This window comes from Podarcis liolepis (genome assembly GCF_965112155.1).
Source record: "Podarcis liolepis genome assembly, chromosome: W".
NCBI lineage: Eukaryota > Metazoa > Chordata > Lepidosauria > Squamata > Lacertidae > Podarcis > Podarcis liolepis.
The window spans coordinates 38,584,937-38,608,426 of NC_139568.1; the positions used below are offsets into that span (position 1 = coordinate 38,584,937).

At 47.7% G+C, this 23,490-nt stretch overlaps 1 protein-coding gene across 1 annotated transcript in view; it reads right to left on the reverse strand.

Annotated features, from left to right (window-relative positions):
* The window catches only part of LOC310697764 (putative helicase senataxin), a 302,418-nt gene that overhangs the window by 86,892 nt on the left and 192,036 nt on the right, over positions 1-23,490 (reverse strand). The window contains exon 13 of the mRNA XM_083484422.1: positions 22,353-22,520. Within this exon, the coding sequence (XP_083340548.1) occupies positions 22,353-22,520 (168 nt within the window). The remainder of the gene's footprint in view (positions 1-22,352; positions 22,521-23,490) is intronic.

Below are 23,490 nucleotides of genomic sequence, written 5' to 3' on the forward strand. Positions count from 1 at the left end.
AGATCTGTTGGAAAACAAAACCCCTAGATGGGTGTCTCCCGTGGAGGCTAAGGCAGTGAAGAAACTCAATATGGAGGTCGGATGGCCGAAGTATTGGGAAATCTTGGAACAAGAGGGAGATAAACTGAAATTACAAAGTCATGAGAAAATGAAACATAAAGTACAAAATTGGTTTCAATATCATCAAATAATGGAGTTTTTCAAACAGGATAGGAAAATTGGCTTTCAGGTGGAAAAATCAAAATTAGAGACTGAATTGTTAGAACCCAATACTAAGAATTTATCAAGAATGTATAACTTGCTGCTGAAATGGAATACACAAGATGAAACAGTTAAATCGGCTATGATTAAGTGGGCACAGGACATTGGTCATAACATTATGTCTGCTGACTGGGAATGGTTGTGGAACACCGGTATTAAATTTACGGCATGTAATGCCCTAAAGGAAAACATTATGAAAATGGTTTATAGGTGGTACATGACCCCAGTCAAGCTAGCAAAAATTTATCATTTGCCTGATAACAAGTGTTGGAAATGTAAAGAAACTGAAGGTACTTTCTATCACCTTTGGTGGACATGCCCGAAGATTAAGGCTTTCTGGGAAATGATATATAATGAAATGAAAAAGGTACTTAAATGTACTTTTCTTAAAAAACCAGAGGCCTTTCTCCTGGGCATTGTCGGCCAAGTGGTGTCAAAGAAAGACAGAACTTTCTTTATGTATGCTACAACAGCAGCAAGAATACTCATCGCAAAATATTGGAAGACACAAGATCTACCCACCTTGGAAGAATGGCAGATGAAAGTGATGGACTATATGACACTAGCCGAGATGACTGGCAGAATCCGCGATTGGGGAAAGGAGACGGCGGAAGAAGAATGGAAGAAATTTAAGATTTACCTTAAGGACTATTATAAACTTGCTGAATGTTAGAATGTCGAGGTTTGAGTAAGAAAGGGTTACAGCAAAATAAGATTAGATGAAGAAAAGAGTAAGAAGATAGAGGACTGACAGATGTATTTAGAGTTGCTAAAAACTTTTTGGACATTGGGATGCAGAAAGGGGAGGTATGGGGAAGTCGGAGAAACACGGTTTATGAAAAAAGGTTATGAAACTATACGTGTTTGTATGTCTTTTTATATGTTTGTATTGTCTTAAAAAATCTGTAAAACCAATAAAAAATTTCATTAAAAAAAAATATAGGATTGTTGGATCACGTGTCTGTATGTAATGCATTTCAGCTGCTGATTGTTACAGCTATATAAGCAGAAAGGGAGATGCACTGTTTGCTCCCTTCCTCCCACTGTTTTCTCACAGTGATGTTTTGTTTCAGCATTCTCTCCGAGGAAGAGAAAGAGGAACCATGTTTATTTTGTAGTGTTTGTACTGTTATGTTTGATTTCGTTACAATAAATAAGGATTAGATGTTACACCTCAAGGCTAACGTGTCTATTTTGGACTCTGCTGGTCGTGTGCTCATGTCCCAGGAGGGTATGGGTTGCATCAGCGTGACGGAAGACTGGAGTGATAAATCCTGGGCGACGCTGCATTGGGGGAAGGCACAAGGCCTCGGCGTTATCTCCCAACAAATGTAACCATTTTCCAAATTTATCCCATTGATGATGGCTCAGATGGGGAATCTGATAATGACAGTGACAGTGGGAGCACAGGTAGAAGTTCCACTGATGCAGCAGATTACCAGAGTGCAATTACATCGCTCAGACCATCAGAACAGACTGATCGAGAATTGGAGGAACCACTGTTCACTATGAGTCACTATTCTCTCAAAGAAGAGAAGCCCTATAAAGAAGACCTGTGCCTGATGCGCAGATCTGAAAGAGCTATGGGGGGAAAGCCCACTAGGTATGCTCGTGAGTTTGCTAACACTGCTGTTGCAAATATAGCTGTGGCTAGCAGCTCAGGACAGGTTTCAGAGCCTGAGGTCTTGCAAGGGGTACAGGGTTTGTCCTCAAAGGATGCGAAACCACACTCAAAGGCTGCAAGGGTCAACACTGTTTCTTCAGACAGGAACAGAGCTAAGGCTCTAGTCCCATGGAAGGAAGGTAACCAGAAGTGCAAAATGGTCAGGCACAAGGCCAGTCCAGCTGCAGGGAGTTCCAAACGTGGGACGGGTACTACAGGGGTATATTATGTGTATGACAACAGTATGTTCACTTCACTTACTGCTGTGTTAGCCTATGCAGCATTGGTTACCTGAAATGGGGGAGTGTTAACATTTCACTCCACCGACGCTGCATTTGAGTTTGTTGTAAATCACATGCCTGTCTGAGAAGACTGTGGGAACGGAAGACAGCCTTATCTCTCTTTCATTGTATGTACTTTGGACTGTACTTTCACTTCTTCTGTTCTCTCGGCGCTGGAGAGAACGGACGCCATTATGCTGTAGTCTGTGTTAGGATTCTTACTCCATGTTTGAAGTCTTGGGATTGTTGTCTATCACATGACGGTGTGTTTTCATCCCACAGTGTGGGAAGTGACGGAGACAGGATGTTTATGTTACTGTGCTCCGTGAAGTGGGACTATCGTCTTTTGTTCTTTTTCTGTTTGCCGTCTGATGAGAAAGAGGAAGCAGCTAAGTCTGAATGCTCCAAGTGTATTATATGTAAATAAAAGTAGATTAGCCAAAATGCTGTGCTGCTGAGTTCTGTTATGCAAACTGCAAATACTCTGCAGGATCCCTAAGTGTGCTGATGCTTCTTGGTATCAGTCGCTGTGATGTTCCGTCTGAAGAAAGCTTTTGAAGCTCCCGAACGACCGACCAGGAGGGAGAGAAAATGCCAGTCGGGCATGTGTCTCTGCCAGGGTCCTACACGCGAGTAGGATGATCCTAACATGGTCATGGGCCCAGGGATCGGGGCCACAGACCCAGTGCCTGCAGAGGAAGGACCGGGGGCTGTTTTTGTCCCAGTTGGAGTCTCCTGGAACTGGCAGAGTGAAGGCAGAAGGAGACAGTCTGTGAGTATAGCAAATGCCTAAAAGTGAAACTAAAGACAGGCTGGACTGTTTTTGTGCCCGTGCACAGAAGAAGGCGAGAGCCCTTTGAAGTTCTTGCCAGGCACTAATTACAGCTGGCAGAAGCAGAAGTAGGCTTGACTTATAGTGGCCGTCTGATAAGGACTGTAAAAAGGTAGTTTCAGCTTGAACTAAGCTGTGGAATAGACCTTTCTAGAAGGGGCAAAAATCCCACTCCCTAAGTTACGTAGGGGAAATAGGAAAAGCTGCTTTTCGACAGAGAGAGAAAAGCTGCTTGGTGCTGCAAGCCTTTGCCAAGAATGTAGCCCTGATTTATGTGCTACAAAGGGAGGACATTTCCCGATGCTTCTGAATCATTCCCTGAGCAGAGAATGGGTAGCGGCAGAAAGTGAAAGCTGGAGGAGTGCTGCGGCAAGACTTGTGAAGCTATGGGGGAGTAAGTCCCCCGATGAAGCTGCATAATAGCAGACAAGGCAAAAAGCCTGGGAAGAATTGGGGGGGGGGGCGGGCGGGTTGTTTTGTTCCCGGAACTGAAAAGGCAGTTTGAGACAAAGGCTGTGTCTTATGCCAGACAGTGTGTATGTTCAGCAGGAATTGAAGCTGCGTCACACGATGGACACTTCAAGATGGCGGGGGCTGCTAAACGGGATGACAGAGAGGTTCGGAGGGCTAGATTTGCTGTCTCCGACGCCCACACGCAGTGGGAGGCAATTGCTGAGCGGACTGCCAGAAGTAATACCCCAGGGAAAGCTGATACAGTATCCCAGAGAGGGTTGTGTTCCTGACACTGAAAGCTTCACAGAAGAGATGCTTTTGAAGGAAGAATGCACAAGGGGGGTGTTTCCTGTTCCTGTTAAGGGTGAGAAATCTCCAAAGCAGGAGTAGCAAGGGGAGTTGACTGCCATGTCATCCCAATCTTCACTGCAACCAGCAGGTGGCACTGCTGTGTTTGAAGCAGTGGAAAGTTTTTCCTGTGAGAAGTTTGGACAGAGTTCAAAAGTCAGGAACATTTGCAGCGTTTCCGTCAGGTGACATGAAGCAAGGCCAGAGATGCAAAGATGCAGCGCAGATATGGTGACTAGCTGTTCCAGTACAGAGATGCAAGAATCTTTTGTGCTAGATTCTGAGGCGAAGAAACACCTTTGTGGAAGATGGAACTGGTTCACCGCGTGTACACCACAAAAGGGTCTGATCCAAGAGTCGGGTGGAGACTTCTTGGAGGTACATAGCACCGGGATCGTGGAACTGAAAAGCTGTAAAGTTGTGATGTCTAATGTGTTTTTCATTCCAGGTTGAGAAGCCCAGCTGATGCAGCCTGGATGTTCTGTTTATGTCAACAAACAGCATGCAACCATCCAGAAGAACGAAAGCGACATTATAAATGGCTTGTTCTTACTATGTTGTGATGTTAACATGGGGGATGGTGGGAAAGTTGGAGAGACAAGTGATGCTATGTCTGATAACCATCTTTTTCATGCAGGATGTGTGTATGGGTTTTCCAGATTGCTGGTGTCTGACACGAAGATGGTCAGGTGTAGCAAATGTGCTCAGGACAAAGCAAAGGAAGGAGGCTCTATGTGACATCCTTCTATATATTTGAACATGGCTATCATATCACCCCTTAACCTCCTCTTCTCCAGGCTAAACATGCCCAGCTCCCTTAACCGTTCCTCATAAGGCATCGTTTCCAGGCCTCTGACCAGAGCAGAATACAGTGGCACTATTACTTCTCTTGATCTAGATGCTATACTCCTATTGATGCAGCCCAGAATTGCATTGGCTTTTTTAGCTGCCGCGTCACACTGTTGGCTCATGTCAAGTTTGTGGTCAACCAAGACTCCTAGATCCTTTTCACATGTACTGCTCTCAAGCCAGGTGTCACCCATCTTGTATTTGTGCCTCTCATTTTTTTTGCCCAAGTGCAATACTTTACATTTCTCCCTGTTAAAATTCATCGTTTGTTTTGGCCCAGTTTTCTAATCTGTCAAGGTCGTTTTGAAGTGTGATCCTGTCCTCTGGGGTGTTAGCCACCCCTCCCAGTTTGGTGTCATCTGCAAATTTGATCAGGATGCCCTTGAGTCCATCATCCAAGTCGTTGATAAAGATGTTGAATAAGACCGGGCCCAAGACAGAAACCTGTGGCACCCCACTAGTCACTCTTCTCCAGGATGAAGAGGAACCATTGATGAGCACCCTTTGGGTTCGGTCAGTCAGCCAGTTACAAATCCACTGAGTGGTAGCATAGTCAAGACCACATTTTACCAGCTTCTTTACAAGAATATCATGGGGCACCTTGTCAAATGCCTTGCTGAAATCAAGGTAGGCTACATCCACTGCGTTCCCTTCATCTACCAGGCTTGTAATTCTGTCAAAAAACGAGATCAGGTTAGTCTGACATGACTTATTTTTCAGAAATCCATGCTGACTATTGGTGATCACAGCATTCCTTTCTAGGTGCTCACAGACTGTTTGCTTAATGATCTGCTCCAGAATCTTCCCTGGTATTGATGTCAGACTGACTGGGCGGTAATTATTTGGGTCCTCTCTTTTCCCCTTTTTGAAAATAGGGACAACATTTGCCCTCCTCCAGTCTGCCGGGACTTCGCCTGTTCTCCAGGAATTCTCAAAGATGACTGCCAGTGGTTCTGAGATCACATCTGCCAGTTCTTTTAATACTCTTGGATGCAATTCATCTGGCCCTGGAGACTTGAATACATCTAAACTAGCCAAGTATTCTTGTACTATCTCCTTAGTTATTCTGGGCTGTGTTTCCTTTGCTGAATCATTTGCTCCAAAATCTTCAGGTCGGGCATTGTTTTCTTTATCGGAGAAGACTGAGGCAAAGAAGGCATTGAGGAGTTCAGCCGTTTCTGCATCCCCTGTTTGCATTTCACCATTTTCTCCTCTGAGTGACCCCACTGTTTCTTTGTTCTTCCCACCCCCGTAGCAAGGAAGGTACCGGAACTGGTACACAAGTTTGGAGGGAAACCCCAGGACTACAGTGCATTCCAAACGGAAATAGAGTATGCTTTGGAACTGCAACAGAATGATTTTGCAGACGATGGGGAGAGGGTTGCCTATATTGTCTGGTCTGTTTCTCTGAAATAGATTGTATCCCCCCATTATTACATTCCAATCGTGGGACTTATCCCACCAGGTTTCAGTGATGCCTATTATGCCATATTTAGTTTGCTGTACCAAGAGCTCAAGCTCATCTTAGAATCATAGAATCATAGAATCATAGAATCATAGAGTTGGAAGAGACCACAAGGGCCATCGAGTCCAACCCCCTGCCAAGCAGGAAACACCATCAGAGCACTCCTGACATATGGTTGTCAAGCCTCTGCTTAAAGACCTCCAAAGTAGGAGACTCCACCACACTCCTTGGCAGCAAATTCCACTGTCGAACAGCTCTTACTGTCAGGAAGTTCTTCCTAATGTTTAGGTGGAATCTTCTTTCTTGTAGTTTGGATCCATTGCTCCGTGTCCGCTTCTCTGGAGCAGCAGAAAACAAGCTTTCTCCCTCCTCTATGTGACATCCTTTTATATATTTGAACATGGCTATCATATCACCCCTTAACCTCCTCTTCTCCAGGCTAAACATGCCCAGCTCCCTTAGCCGTTCCTCATAAGGCATCGTTTCCAGGCCTTTGACCATTTTGGTTGCCCTCCTCTGGACACGTTCCAGTTTGTCAGTGTCCTTCTTGAATTGTGGTGCCCAGAACTGGACACAGTACTCCAGGTGTGGTCTGACCAGAGCAGAATACAGTGGCACTATTACTTCCCTTGATCTAGATGCTATACTCCTATTGATGCAGCCCAGAATTGCATTGGCTTTTTTAGCTGCCGCGTCACACTGTTGGCTCATGTCAAGTTTGTGGTCAACCAAGACTCCTAGATCCTTTTCACATGTACTGCTCTCAAGCCAGGTGTCACCCATCTTGTATTTGTGCCTCTCATTTTTTTTGCCCAAGTGCAATACTTTACATTTCTCCCTGTTAAAATTCATCTTGTTTGCTTTTGCCCAGTTCTCTAATCTGTCAAGGTCGTTTTGAAGTGTGATCCTGTCCTCTGGGGTGTTAGCCACCCCTCCCAGTTTGGTGTCATCTGCAAATTTGATCAGGATGCCCTTGAGTCCATCATCCAAGTCGTTGATAAAGATGTTGAATAAGACCGGGCCCAAGACAGAACCCTGTGGCACCCCACTAGTCACTCTTCTCCAGGATGAAGAGGAACCATTGATGAGCACCCTTTGGGTTCGGTCAGTCAGCCAGTTACAAATCCACTGAGTGGTAGCATAGTCAAGACCGCATTTTACCAGCTTCTTTACAAGAATATCATGGGGCACCTTGTCAAATGCCTTGCTGAAATCAAGGTAGGCTACATCCACTGCGTTCCCTTCATCTACCAGGCTTGTAATTCTGTCAAAAAACGAGATCAGGTTAGTCTGACATGACTTATTTTTCAGAAATCCATGCTGACTATTGGTGATCACAGCATTCCTTTCTAGGTGCTCACAGACTGTTTGCTTAATGATCTGTTCCAGAATCTTCCCTGCTATTGATGTCAGACTGACTGGGCGGTAATTATTTGGGTCCTCTCTTTTCCCCTTTTTGAAAATAGGGACAACATTTGCCCTCCTCCAGTCTGCCGGGACTTCGCCTGTTCTCCAGGAATTCTCAAAGATGACTGCCAGTGGTTCTGAGATCACATCTGCCAGTTCTTTTAATACTCTTGGATGCAGTTCATCTGGCCCTGGAGACTTGAATACATCTAATCTAGCCAAATATTCTTGTACTATCTCCTTAGTTATTCTGGGCTGTGTTTCCTTTGCTGAATCATTTGCTCCAAATTCTTCAGGTCGGGCATTGTTTTCTTTATCGGAGAAGACTGAGGCAAAGAAGGCATTGAGGAGTTCAGCCCTTTCTGTGTCCCCTGTTTGCATTTCACCATCTTCTCCTCTGAGTGACCCCACTGTTTCTTTGTTCTTCCTTTTGCTACGAACATACCCATAAAAGCCTTTTTTGTTGCTTTTAACCTCTCTAGCAAGCCTGAGTTCATTCTGTGCTTTAGCTTTTCTGACTTTGTGTCTACACGTGCTGGCTATTTGTTTGAATTCCTCTTTGGTGGTTTCCCCCCTTTTCCATTTTTTGTACACATCCTTTTTTAATCTTAATTCAGTTAAAAGTTCTTTAGATAGCCACCCTGGTTTCTTTAGGCACCTTCCATGTTTTCGTCTCATTGGTATTGCCTGACGTTGTGCTTTTACTATCTCCCTCTTAACAAACTCCCAGCCATCATGAACTCCCTTTCCTTTTAGTATTGCTGTCCATGGGATCTCACCCAGCACTTCCCTAAGTTTTATGAAGTCGGCTTTCTTAAAGTCAAGAAATTGAGTCCTAGTATGCTTGGCTGCTACTTTCCGCTGTATAGTAAACTTCAGAAGAGCATGATCACTCGCGCCTAATGATCCTTCCACATCTACCCCACTAACCAGGTCATCAACATTGGTTAGGACCAGATCTAAAATGGCTGTTCCTCTTGTTGCTTCTCCCACTTTCTGGACAATGAAGTTGTCTGCAAGGCCAGTGAGGAATCTGTTTGACCTTATGCTCTTGGCTGAGTTTGACGTCCAACAAATATCCGGGTAATTGAAGTCCCCCATTACTACTATCTCCCTTCCTTTTGCATGCTTGGCCATCTGCTCCAGGAAGGCAGCATCTATGTCCTCCGTTTGGCTTGGGGATCTATAGTAAACTCCCACAATGAGGTCTCTGTTATTCTTCTCTCCCTTAATTTTGACCCAAATGCTCTCACTTTGGCTTTGAGGTTCTAAATCTTGGATCTCTTCACAGGTATACACATCCCTGACATATAACGCCACTCCTCCTCCTTTCTTGTCTGGTCTGTTTCTCTGAAATAGATTGTATCCCCCCATTATTACATTCCAATCGTGGGACTTATCCCACCAGGTTTCAGTGATGCCTATTATGTCATATTTAGTTTGCTGTACCAAGAGCTCAAGCTCATCTTGTTTATTTCCCATGCTTTGCGCATTAGTGTACAGACATTGAAGTCCATTAATCATTCCCCCGTGTCTCTTATTTAAGGATTTTTTCCTCCCTCCACTAGGTCCGCGTGCTGTTTGCTCCATTTGGTCTATGACATTTGGATGATCATCTTCATTAATTGATAGACTCCTACCTTCAGGAGCACTGTCTCCCTCCCCCACATTAGTCAGTTTAAAGCCCTCCTGATGAGGTTTCTGAGATTTTTGGCAAAAACATTTCTCCCAACCGTTGTGAGGTGCAGCCCATCACTTGCCAGAAGTCCATCTTCAAGAAACTGCAGTCCGTGATCTAAGAATCCAAACCGTTCCTGTTTACACCATTTGCGAAGCCAGCTGTTCACTTCCACTATTTTCCCCTCTCTCCCTGGGCCACGTCGTTCAACTGGGAGGACAGACGAGATGACAATTTGTGCATTTAGTTGCTTCAATTTCCTGCCGAGAGCCTCGTAGTCTCTTTTGATCTTCTGGAGGCTATTGTTTGCAGTGTCATTGGTTCCCACATGAACCAAGAGGAAGGGGTATTCGTCAGTGGGTTTTATGATTTTTTGCAGTCGTTCAGTTACATCTTGGATCTTAGCCCCGGGGAGACAGCACACTTCCCGAGACATCTTGTCAGGCCCACAGATCACTGCTTCTGTTCCCCTCAGTAGGGAATCTCCTATCACCACTACACGCCTCCTCTTGGGTTTGGTCGGGGTTCTTCTGTGAGCTGTCTGTTCCAAGGTCGCCTGCACATTCCCTGAGGACTGACTTTGCTGCTCGTCTTCATATACCTGATCGACTGTAATGAGGGAGAGATCCTCAAATGGAGTCTGCTCTTCGTCTTCCATGCTAGGGGAGAGGACCTCAAAGCGATTGTGTATTTCTAAACAATCAGAGTGAGCCCTGGGCCTCCTACTTCTTTGAGTCACGTTTCTCCATATATCTGGCTCCTGTGTTGCTGAACTATCCTCCTTCTCAGGGGAGTCCCCTGTCTCCTCTCTGGTGGAGACGGTGTGCTCTGTTGCTTCCAAGAAGAGCTCCAGCTCTCTAATTCTTTGGAGCGTAGCTACACGTTCCTCCAGTTGCTGAACTTTGTCTTTTAAAAGGGCAATTAACATGCAATTGCTGCAGGTAAAGCTGCCTGCAACCTTTGGCAAGATGGCAAACATTGCGCAGGAATCGCAGGCGACTGCAGCTGTTCCCTCCCCTTCCATCTTGAGATCGTGTCGTTCGGGGTGGCTACCGAGGTCCTCCATCATAAAAAGCTTGAGGACAGGACAAATAACTTCCCCTCCACACACACACACACAAAAAACACCTAGGTCTCCCCCACAAACGTTTGAGACTAGCTCCCCTAAATCTAAAAGACGGTACAGGGAAAACAGCTAATCAGCCACAAAGAAACACACACACACACAAGAAAACCCTTTTTGCTCCTTCTTCAACTCTGCCCTGCAATCTTGTTTATTTCCCATGCTTTGCGCATTAGTGTACAGACATTGAAGTCCATTAATCATTCCCCCGTGACTCTTATTTAAGGATTTTTTCCTCCCACCACTAGGTCTGTGTGCTGTTTGCTCCATTTGGTCTATGACATTTGGATGATTATCTTCATCAATTGATAGACTCCTACTTTCAGGAGCACTGTCTCCCTCCCCCACCGGATCTCCCCCTTCGAGATCCGGTATGTACCGGGAGAGGAAAACGTAACAGCAGAGGTGAAATATTTAGGTGTTTACATGACATCAAAGAATTTGAATTTATTTAAAGATAATTATGAGAAATGTTGGTCAGAGGTTAAAAAGGACTTGGACATTTGGTCAAATCTGAAGCTTTCAATGTTGGGCCCAATTGCAGCTATAAAAATGAATGTATTGCCTAGAATGTTATTTTTATTTCAAACATTGCAAATTCTTGACAAGATGGACTGTTTCAAGAGGTGGCAGAAAGACATTTCAAAATTTGTCTGGCAGGGCAAAAAGCCCAGAATAAAATTTAAGATACTAACGGATGCTAAGGAAAGAGGGGGATTTGCCCTGCCGGACTTAAAATTGTACTATGAAGCAGCAGCGTTCTGCTGGATGAAAGAGTGGATGCTCCTTGAGAATACAGATATCTTGGACCTAGAAGGTTTTAATAATGCATTTGGATGGCATGCATATTTGTGGTATGACAAAGTTAAAGTGCATAGGGCCTTCAAAAATCATATTGTTAGAAAAGCACTATATAATGTTTGGATTAGATATAAGGATTTGCTGGAAAACAAAACCCCTAGATGGTTGTCACCTTTGGAGGCTAAAGCGGTGAAAAAACTCAATATGGAGGTCAAATGGCCAAAGTATTGGGAAATTTTGGAACAAGATGGAGATAAACTGAAATTACAGAGTCACGAGAAATTAAAAACAAAAGTACGAGATTGGCTCCATTATTTTCAAATAATGGAGGTATACAAACAAGACAGGAAAATTGGCTTCCAGGTGGAGAAATCAAAACTAGAAACTGAACTGTTAGAACCCAATGTTAAGAATTTGTCAAGAATGTATAACTTGTTGCTTAAGTGGAATACACAAGATGAAACAGTTAAATCGGCCATGATTAAGTGGGCACAGGATATTGGTCATAACATTATGTTTGCTGACTGGGAATGGTTGTGGAACACCGGTATAAAATTTACGGCATGCAATGCCTTAAAGGAAAATATTATGAAAATGATTTACAGGTTGTACATAACCCCAGTCAAGCTAGCAAAAATCTACCATATGCCTGATAATAAGTGCTGGAAGTGTAAGGAATCTGAAGGTACTTTCTACCACCTTTGGTGGACGTGCCCGAAGATTAAGGCTTTCTGGGAAATGATATATAATGAAATGAAAAAGGTGCTAAAATGTACCTTCCCTAAGAAACCAGAGGCCTTTCTCTTGGGCATTAGTAACCAATTGGTGTCGAAGAAAGATAGAAATTTCTTTATGTACGCTACTACAGCAGAAAGAATACTCGTCGCAAAGCATTGGAAGACCCAAGATCTACCCACCTTGGAAGAATGGCAGATGAAGGTAATAGACTATATGACATTGGCTGAAATGACCGACAGAATCCGTGAACAGGGGAAAGAGACGGCGGATGAAGACTGGAAGAAATTCAAAACTTATCTTAAGAAATATTATAAAATTAATGAATGCTAAAATGTTGAGGTTCTTAGTAAGAAAAGGAGATTACAGCGACAAAAGATTAAGTAAAAGAAAAGAACAAACAAGGAACTAAATTTGATAAAAATTTAATTTTAGGACTTGCTGAAATATTTTTTGGAATTGGGATGTAGAAAGGGGAGGTTTGGGGGAGTCAGAGAAACGAAGTTTATGAAAAAAGGAGATGAATTTATACATGTTTGTTTTGTCTTTTTATTTGTTTGTATTGTCTATAAAAATGTTGTAAAATCAATTAAAAAAATTATTTAAAAAAAGGAAAACGTAAGAGCAGATGCTCTCTCCCGGAAGCCAGAGTACACGGAAGGAGAGGGACCGTCGGAAGTCAGACACGTGTTCCCCGAGAACCGATGGGTTTGTGGGGGGGTGTTGGTTGGGAAACAAGAACTGGCCGGGCTTACTAGAAGCGACGAATTCGCTCAAACCAAAATCCGGGAAATCCGGGAAGGAAGGGAAAACCATGGAGGGTTTGAGGAAAAGGAAGGGCTACTGTACTACAAGGGGGGGTTGTACGTACCGGGGGAGACCTTGAGGGGAAGGGTACTCAAACAACTCCACGACAGCCCAACAGCGGGGCACTTTGGTCAACACAAAACCATGTTGCTTGTCACCCGGCAGTTCTGGTGGCCAAGGGTAAGGGAAGATGTACGAGAGTATGTACGGGGTTGTGACCGCTGCCAGAGGACAAAGGGGGAGAGGGCTGCCCCCGCAGGGTTACTAGAACCCTTACCCACGCCAGGAAGATCCATCGATTTTATGACAGATTTGCCCAAGTCAAGGGGGAAGACAGCAGTCATGGTAGTGGTCGATCTACTGACAAAAATGTGCCATTTTATAGCTTGCTCACATGCGGTCACGGCAGAGGAAACAGCCAGGTTGTTTGTGGATCACATCTTCAGGCTGCATGGGGCTCCCTCGAGGGTCATCTCCGACCGCGGGAAACAATTTACTTCCCGGTTATGGAGGAAGCTCATGAGCTTGCTGCAGGTCGAAGAGGGCTTCTCGACGGCGAGACACCCAGAAACCAACGGGCAAGCAGAAAGAGCGAACAGTATACTCCAGCAATACCTACGCTGCTACGTCAGCGAGAGGCAGAACGAATGGGTAGAAAAACTAGCGCTGGCTGAATTTGCGTACAATAACGCTGAACATGTGTCCACGGGAATGAGCCCATTCATGGCCAATTATGGGTGTCACCCTAGGGCCTTCCCGGGGAGTGGGGAGGAAGGGTGGAGCGTACCCGCGGCAGAGCAGTTTGTGGAGGAAATGGAAGCCCTGCACCAGCAACTTAAGATGAACTTGGAACGGGCCAAGGAAATTTACAAGAGGCAGGCAGACGAGCACTGTAGGGAAGGGGAGACCATACGGGTCGGAGACGGGGTGTGGTTGTCAACCCAAGGGTTACCTTTTAAGGGGGGGGTGCAAGAAGTTGCAGCCAAGGCGGCTGGGACCGTTTGAGGTAACACAGCAGGTGAACCCAGTGGCATTTAAACTCAAGTTGCCTGACAGCATGAAGATACACCCGGTGTTCCATAGGTCCCTACTCTCACCGTACAGGGAGGGGTGGGAATTCCCGGGGCGAGCGGGAGAAGTCACCACACACCTGCAGATAGAACAGAGGGAACACCACAACCTGGCCACGGAAATACTCGATTCAAGGTGGCGATGGCGCCAGGTGGAGTACTTGGCAGCTTGGGAGGGAGAACCTGGGTCGGAAAACATGTGGGTTCCCGCGGAGGCAATCAATGACGGGTATCTTGTGGAGGAATTCCACCGCCTGTTCCCAGACAAACCCAAACCACTAGCGAGATTCTGGGAGGAGCAATTTGGAACCACAGACGAAGAGGATTTTGTGGGTTTTTCTGCCTCCGAAGAGGAGGGAGGAGAGGCTTCGGAGGAAGAAGAATCAGACTGGGAGGCCCACCCCGCGGGAAGGGAGCAGAGCGGGTGGGAAGCGGGTTTTGAATCCTCAGAGGATGGCGACAGCTCCTTCCGGGGGTTCCCCACATCGTCGGCCGAAGAAAGGGACGAAGTTGGATCAAAAGGTCGGACCGGGGGTGGAGGGGGTCCTGGGGTGGGAGGTGGATGTCAGGGAACTCCGCTACCCACACCCTCCATGCGCAGAAGACTTCCGCGCAGGGAGAGTAGGAGGAGACTTGGCGTCAAACAGCTTTTATGCTGGAAAAGATTTAAGAAACGCCCACTGACGGATTCTGCTAGCGACTGAGGCAGCCACAAAGTGAAGGGCTGCCCAGACTGAAAGGTTTAGCAAGGCAACAAAGCCTGGAGAGGCGGCAACTTACGCACGAGCAACCCATACACATTACAGCAATCCGTCAGTTCCTGACGTCGCTCGTGCACAGCAACAGGCAGGCAGCATCATGAGCAAAACCGGAGAAGCTGGCGCCACGAAGGGAGCAGCTGGAGGGCAAAATCTGGTGGAGAGGAACCGAGATTTGGAACAGAATGTGGCTCTGCTGACGGCGCGGCTGGACGAAAGGTGGTCTCAGGATGCTCAGGTCAGACCCACCCCCGTAGCAAGGAAGGTACCGGGACTGGTACACAAGTTTGGAGGGAAACCCAAGGACTACAGTGCGTTCCGAACGGAAATAGAGTACGCTTTGGAACTGCAACAGAATGATTTTGCAGACGATGGGGAGAGGGTTGCCTATATTGTTGGACATCTGCAGGATGGGGCCAGAGATTGGATCAGGCCCCTAATGGCAACGCAGAATGCCGCCTTGAAAGACCTGAGGAAATTCTTCCGGGCGATGGATGCGATGTATTCCAGTGATGTACAGCAAAGTGTGACTCGGCGGGAACTGATGGGTTGCAAACAGGGGAACCAGTCAGTTAGAGACTACTGGTCACGCTTTGCCATGTTAGTCCACCGGCTCGGGTGGGATTTGGACTCGGAACCTATCCAAATGCTGTTCGAGGAGGGGTTGTCCCCAACGGTGAAGGACGAGCTTTCCCGCGCACCCTGCCCGCAGTCGATGGATCAGCTGACCAAGGCTGCACTTGCAATTGGTGTAAGGCAGGAAGCGCGGGCCCAGGAGAAGCGGGAAGGGAGAGAGCAACGTTACCATGACCACCGCATTCCTGAAATACCAAGGCAGCCTTCCCCGCCGGCGGAGCCCATGGAAATAGATGGGGCGCGCGGGGGGGGGGGAGATTTCAAACTCCAGTGAAGGTCGCAAGAGAGAGGGAAAGGATGGGAAAACCACCAAGAAGTGTTTTCTCTGCCAGCGGCCAGGACATTTTGCCAGGGTCTGCCCGCAAAGAAAGGCCTGGCAAGGGATGGTGGGAGCTGCAGGGGGTGAGGAGGAGATGGTAAAGGAGCAGGGAAACGCCAAAGCTTGGCTGCCACTCAGCAGGCACAGCAGCCAGGCCAGCAACCAATAGAAGTGCCCAAACCAGACCCCCCCCCAGGGCGGCTATAGCCATAGAAGTGGTGCTAGAACTCCCAAATGGGCACCCAGTCAAGGTGAAAGGGCTGTTGGATTCAGGCAGTTCCTGCAATTTCTTCAGCAAGGACTTTGCACTAGAGCACCAGCCCTGGATTTCCCCTTGCAAGTAACCACCATTGATGGCAGGGAGCTTCTGGGAGGGGAAGTGACGCACTAGACCCCACCAATGAGAATGAGGGTTTCCAGGCACACAGAGACCATTGCCTTTCACATAGCCTCACTGGCAGGGCCCCCAATAATATTAGGGATGAGTTGGCTAGCACAACATGATCCAGTGGTGGCATGGCATCAGAGAACGGTCACCTTTGGGTCCGCTTACTGCTTGGAACACTGTCTAGGGGGAGAAACCCCAAGGATGACCGTGGCCAGGGTGGCTGGGATAGCTGTGGAGCCGAAAGGGGAGGTGCCACCATAATATGCTGACCTGCAGGAGGTCTTCAGCGAGAAGGAGGCAGATAGACTACCCCCTCATAGGCCCTTTGACTGCCAAATCAACTTGCTCCCTGGGGCGCAGCTACCAGTGGGTAAACTGTATGCCATGTCGGACAGGGAGATGAAGGAGTTGCGGCAGTTTATTGACAAGAACCCGAAGAGGCGGTTCATAAGGGAATCAAAGGCGGTGGGGGGCAGTCCGGTGTTCTTTGTGGACAAAAAAGGGACTAACCAGCCCAGATTGGTCGTAGATTTTAGGGCGTTAAATTTGGTATCAGAACCCGTGACCTTCCCAATGCCCAGGATTGACGACATTTTAACACGGGTGAGGCAGGGGAAGATTTTTACCAAGCTGGACCTCAGGGGAGCCTACAATTTGATTAGGATGAGGGAGGGGGACGAATGGAAGACCACAATGTTCACCCCCCTGGGGGCCTTTGAGTACTTAGTTATGCCATTTGGATTACAGTCAGGCTCCGCCTGTTTTCAAGCTTTCATGCGCCACGTGTTGGGGTCCCTGCTGTACAAGAACTGCGTAGCCTTCTTGGACGATGTCTTAATCTATTCGGACAATGAGAAGCAACATGTCAGAGACGTCAGGGAAGTGCTGAAGAGACTGCAGAAGCACCAGTTGTGGGTCAGGCTGGAGAAATGTCAGTTTCACGCCAGAGAAGTTGAGTTTTTGGGGTACAAGTTGTCAGACAAAGGCTTAGCGATGGACCCAAGCAAGGTGCAGGCAGTGCTGGAGTGGAAGGCTCCCAAAACCCAGAAGGACGTGCAGAGGTTCCTAGGGTTCAGCAACTTCTACAGGAAGTTCATCAAGAACTTCGCCCACTTGACAGCACCCATCACAGACTGTCTCAGTAGCAAAAGGAAGTTCGCCTGGACAGAGGAGGCCCAACAATCCTTTGAAAAACTGAAGAAGGCGTTCGCATCGGAAGAGCAGCTCCTGCACGTGGATCTGGAGAAACCCATGAGGCTAGAGACCGACGCATCCAACAGAGCCATAGGGGCGGTTCTTTTGCAGCCAGGGAGGAGCAAGCAGGAATGGAGACCGTGTGCCTTCTTCTCAAGAAAGCTGAACAAGTCGGAGCAAAACTATATGGTGTATGACCGTGAACTGCTTGCGATCTATGCGGCGTTTCGGCGATGGCGACATCTACTAATAGGGGCGCAGCACAAGATCCAGGTTTGCACAGATCACAAGAACTTGGAATACTGGAGGACCGCACGAGTGCTCAACCAGAGACAGATTTGATGGGCACAGCAGTTCTCCAAGTTTTCCTTCGAAATCCGATACGTGCCAGGAGAGGAAAACATGAGAGCAGATGCTCTCTCCCGGAAACTGGAGTACTTGGAAGGAGAGGGGCCACCGGAGATGCGACACGTGATCCCCGAGGACCGATGGGTGTGTGGGGGAACCTTGGTGGGGCAACGAGAACTGGCTGGGACTTACTAGAAACAACGTGTTTGCACAAACTAAAATCCGGGAACTCCGAGACGGAAGAGAAACCCAAGGAGGGTTTGAGGAGAAGGAAGGGGTGCTGTACTATAAGGGGGCGCTGTATGTACCGGGGGAGACCCTACGAGGGAAGGTACTCAAACAACTCCACGACAACCCCACAGCGGGGCACTTTGGACAGCACAAAACCATGATGCTTGTCACCAGGCAGTTCTGGTGGCCCAGGGTGAGGGAGGCTGTACGGGAATATGTACGGGGTTGCGACCGCTGCCAAAGGGGGAGCGGACCGCCCCAGCAGGATTACTGAAACCCTTACCCATGCCGGGGAAACCTTGGGAGGTGGTATCCATTGATTTTATGACCGATTTGCCCAAGTCCCGGGGGAAGACAGCGGTCATGGTAGTGGTCGATCTACTAACAAAAATGTGCCATTTTATAGCTTGCTCACATGCAGTCACGGCAGAGGAAACAGCCAGGTTGTTTGTAGATCACATCTTCCGGTTGCATGGGGCTCCTTCGAGGGTCATCTCCGACCGCGGGAAACAATTTACTTCCCGTTTCTGGAGGAAGCTCATGAGCTTGCTGCAGGTCGAAGTGGGCTTCTCTACGGTGAGACACCCGGAAACCAACGGGCAAGCAGAAAGAGCGAACAGTATTCTCCAGCAATACCTACGCTGCTACGTCAGCGAGAGGCAGAACGATTGGGTAGAAAAACTAGCGCTGGCTGAATTTGCGTACAATAACGCTGAACATGTGTCAACGGGAATGAGCCCGTTCATGGCCAATTATGGGTGTCACCCCAGGGCCTTCCCGGGGAGTGGGGAGGAAGGTTGGAGTGTACCGGCAGCAGAGCAGTTTGTGGAAGAAATGGAAGCCCTGCACCAGCAACTTAAGATGAACTTGGAGCGGGCCAAGGAAATTTACAAGAGGCAGGCAGACAAGCGCCGTAGGGAAGGGGAGACCATACGGGTGGGAGATCGGGTGTGGCTGTCAACCCAAGGGTTACCTTTTAAGAGGGGGTGCAAAAAGTTGCAACCCAGGCGGTTGGGACCGTTTGAGGTAACACAGCAGGTGAACCCCGTGGCATTCAAGCTCAAATTGCCAGACAGCATGAAGATACACCCGGTGTTCCATAGGTCCCTACTCTCGCCGTACAGGGAAGGAAGGGGATTCCCGGGGCGAGAGGGAGAAGTCACCACAAACCCGCAGGTAGAAGAGAGGGAGCACCACAACTTGGCCACGGAAATACTTGATTCAAGGTGGCGAGGGCGCCAAGTGGAGTACTTGGTGGCTTGGGAGGGAGAACCCGGTTCAGAAAACACGTGGGTTCCCGCGGAGGCAATCACTGACGGGTATCTGGTGGAGGAATTCCACCGCCTGTTCCCGGCCAAACCCAAACCACTAGCGAGATTCTGGGAGGAGCAATTTGGAACCACAGACGATGAAGAGGATTTTGTGGGGTTTTCTGTCTCCGAAGGGGAAGGAGAAGAGGCTTCGTAGGAAGAAGAATCAGACTGGGAGGCCCACCCCGCGGGAAGGGAGCAGAGCGGGTGGGAAGCGGGTTTTGAATCCTCAGAGGATGGCGACAGCTCCTTCCGGGGGTTCCCCGCATCGTCGGCCGAAGAAAGGGACGAAGTTGGGTCAACAGGTCGGGCCGGGGGTAGAGGGGGTCCTGGGGGGGAGGTGGATGTCAGGGAACTGACATCGGAGCTAGAGGCAGAGGGAAGGCTCTCAAATGATGCTGGAGAAGGGCCCAGCAGGGAGAGAGGCAGCTCCGCAGATGGGGAAGCAAATCAGCGCAACACCAGGGATATAGAGGGGCTGATGGGGGAATCGGCGAGAGGGCTCCAGGACTCTTCACCGGACACCAGCGGGGAGAGCACTGGTCCTCCGCTACCCACGCCCACCCTGCGCAGAAGACTTCCGCGCAGAGAGAGTAGGAGGAGACTGGGCGTCAAACAACTTTTATGTTGGAAAAGATTTAAGAAACGCCCACTGACGGATTCTGCTAGCGACTGAGGCAGCCACAAAGTGAAGGGCTGCCCAGACTGAAAGGTTTAGCAAGGCAACAAAGCCTGGAGAGGCGGCAACGTACGCACGAGCAACCCATACACATTACACTCACCAAGATCCTTCATGTCAAAGTGCTCCTTCAGCTGAGCTAGGGTGCTTTGGTACAAAGCCTGATTCTTCCAAAACAAAAGATCATCAAAAAAACATAAACAATACCGTTTGTTTTGCCCCTCCTCTTTGACAAGCACGCATGCCTTGGTGAAAACCTAGTGAAAGCAATGTCTCAGTGAGTTTTGTGTCACAACACCTGGCACTCTGCTTGAGGCCATATAGGGACTTCCGTAGTTTACAGACCATTCCCTTCTGTACCTGCACTCCATCAGGTAGAAGCATATACAGCTCCTCCCCCAAAATCCCGTACAAAAAAAGCTGTGTTCACATCGTGATGAGAAACGTGCAGTTTCTCCTCTGCAACAATCTTGAGCATTAGTCTAATGCTCTCATACTTGACGGTGGGTGAGTAGGTCTCGTGGTATTCCTGTCCTGGTATCTGTGAAAAACCTCTGGCGACCAGTCTGGCTTTGTGCCTGACAACCTTGCCATTCTGGTCTGTTTTGGCCTTGAAGACCCATTTGCTGCCAACCAGCCTCATTCCTGGGACTGTTGGCACCAGCTCCCAGGTTTGGTTCCTATTCAAGTAATCAACTTCAGCCTTCATGGCATTAAGCCATGGTTCAGCATCCTTCAAGGTTAACTCCTGGACCTCTTTGAAGCTTGAAGGTTCCCACACCTTTTCTGAGCTACCAAGAACAGCAGTTGCTGTCTTAGCAAACTCATCAGCAAATCTCTTTGGAGGTTTGCCTTTTGTGGCCCTTTCAGATCTGCGTGCTAGACGCAAGTCTTCTGCACTCATCTCCTGCTTCTTAGGAGAAAAGTGGCCAATGATGAACAGTGGTTCTTCCAGTTCAATGTCAGACGCATCAGATGGTCTGACTGAGGCCTTTGCGCTCTTGTAGTCTGCTGTGTCATCACTGTCGCTGACAGCAGCAGCAGCGTCGCCCACTGAACTAGAATCCGAACTCTGATCATCATCCTCAGCTTCCTCATAATCTCCATCCTCCTCTGAGTGACTCTGGAAAATTCCCACATTCCCCCCCCCCCACTTAGGATTGTACTCAACACTCTGTGAACCTAATGGACAGTCATGAATACCCTGTATGCACCTTTTTCGTACCCCATGAACAAACCATGTGCCCCACGCTTCCCAAGCTTGCTGCTCTGTGGGGTGCAGACCCACATGTCAGAACCAAAGATTCTCATGTGCTTGACATAAGGTTTCTTACCAAACATCTTCTCATAGGGAGCACAACCAATAGGCGATGACAGTCTCCTATTATACGTATAAACAAAAGTATTCAAAGACTCCGCCCAATATTTCTCAGGGAGATTGGCATCATGCAACAAGGTTTTTAGGCCTTGCAGCAAAGTTTGGTTTGCCCACTCGCAAAGTCCATTCTCCCATGGAGATCTGGGACTTGAGAGGTCGTGCTGGAGTCCCTTCTCAGTCAGGAAAGCTTCAAACTGCTGAGAAGTGAATTCACCCCCTCGATTAGTAAACAAACAGCCAATGCGTTTACTGTGAGCATTCTCCAACCAAGCACAGAACGCCTTGAACCTAGGAAACACTTCTGACTTCTGCTGGAGCATAAACACATGAATGTACCTGGAAAAAGAATCAATTAAAACCATGAAGTACCTTGCTCCACCCAAAGAGGGAGCAAGTGGACCAACCAGGTCTGCGTGGACTAGCTGGTAGGGTTTGGAAGCCTGTCTGCTAGACACCTTGCCTTTTGGAGCAACCTTCACCTTGTTCTCTGCACAAGATACACATTTCATGTGAAACTTACAGGGCTTGATGTTCAAACCCTGAACCAACCCAGGCATTTTGGCCAGTGCCTGCCAAGACATGTGACCAAATCTTCGGTGCGCCTCGTGAATACATCCTGCATGAAGAACTTTGTTAGTTTGTGCAACACAACAAGATTCAACATTAGATACACCAACAGCTTTGTCATCATAAGTTATCAAGAACAAGCCATCAACAAACTTTGCATGCAAAATGTCCTCTTTGCCATTCCTGATGACACAGATGCCCTTCTTGAAAGCAGCTAGACTGGTGACTGGGAGTGGCTGCCGAGACCATATAACACTGGTCCTGAAAGATGTACCTTGGCTCTCAGTATGTTTCCCAATACAATTCAAAGTGTTGGTGCTGACCTTTAAATCCCTAAACACCCTTGGCCCAGTATACCTGAAGGAGCGTCTCCACCCCCATCATCCAGCATGAACACAGAGAACCAGCACCGAGGGCCTTCTGGCGGTTCCCACTGCGAGAAGTGAAGTGACAGGGAACAGGACAGAGAGCCTTCTCAGTAGTGGCGCCCTGTGGAACGCCCTCCCATCAGATGTCAAGGAGATGAGTAACTATATTACCTTCAGTAGATATCTGAAGGCAGCCCTGTATAGGGAAGCTTTTTAAGGCTTAATGTTTTACTATGTCTTTATATACGCTGGAAGCTGCATATGGAAGGCAGGGTACAAATAAATTATATTAATAATAATAATAATAATAATTACTGGAATGCCATTTGTTGTCCAGCCTTCTCGATATTCTCACACATCTTACAAGGACCAGCACATGCAGGGTGTTACTAACCTGACCTACCTTGCTGAGGATTCGGTAAAGGAGCCCAAGGATAGTCTTAGATTTCCCAGTCCCAGGTGGCCCATGGATCAAGCAAACTTTGGGCAATGAAGGCAGCTTCATCACGAAGGTGTAAGCAGTTTCAATAGCTGTCCTTTGATCTTCATTAAGCTCCTTCATGTACGAAGACTGTGGGGCAAAGGAGAGGACAAAGGTGCATCTCTCACCAGAACAGACCGTTCCGAGATTTCTGTGACCTAGTTCACACTAATACAATGCCAAACCATGGCTTAGTGTGAGCATGTGGGTTCGCAGAACAGGAGACTGTGATGGCTTTGCTTACAGTATTCTACTGCTGTGAGCTAGGTCTTGGTTTGGGCTACAGCAAGTTTTCCAAACTTAAGCCTGTGGTTTGCCTCGCTTAAAGTTTGAACCACATGTCCAAGTCCAGAAGACACATGCAAGCCAAACCATGGTTTAGCTCACAGTAGCAGGACCTCAAGGCGAATCAAACTAGCCACCATCTCCTCTTTGAGCACCTGCAAGTTTGCACTAAGCCATGGTTTGGTTTAGCATTTTGTGCAAACTGACCCTGCGTTATCTGTCCTCACTTCAGAGGTACAAAAGCCCCAAGGATTTGGAAGTCTCTCTTCAATGGACCTCTCATTTTGCAGAAAATTGCCACAGGAATGTTATCACAATGTCATTCTCTCCTAAGGCCCAAGTTCAACTTTCAGGAGGAAGAGTGGGATATAAATTGAATAAATAAATGAAGAGGAAGGAGGAGACTGTGGAAGACTGCTGCTGATGTTCATCAGCTTTGTGCCAACCAGATGTTTTGGACTACCAGTCCCATCAGCCCTGGCCAGCACGGCCAATGGTTGGAGGTGATGGGAGTTGTAGCCCCAAACACCTGGGGAGTGTCAGGCTGGGGGAAGGTTGGCTAATGTGCGCTCAAGCTTAATTTTGGCTATGGAAAGACAGGTGGGACTCAGTGAATTTCCCAAGCAGCTAAATTTCACATCCATGTGAGATACAGCCAAACAGGAGACAAAAAAGGTGTAGATGGAATTATGCACTGGGTAGTGGCAGGGGGACCTTTTCAGTCCAAGGGCCACATTCCTTCCAGAACAACATTCTGAGGGCCACATTGCAGGGA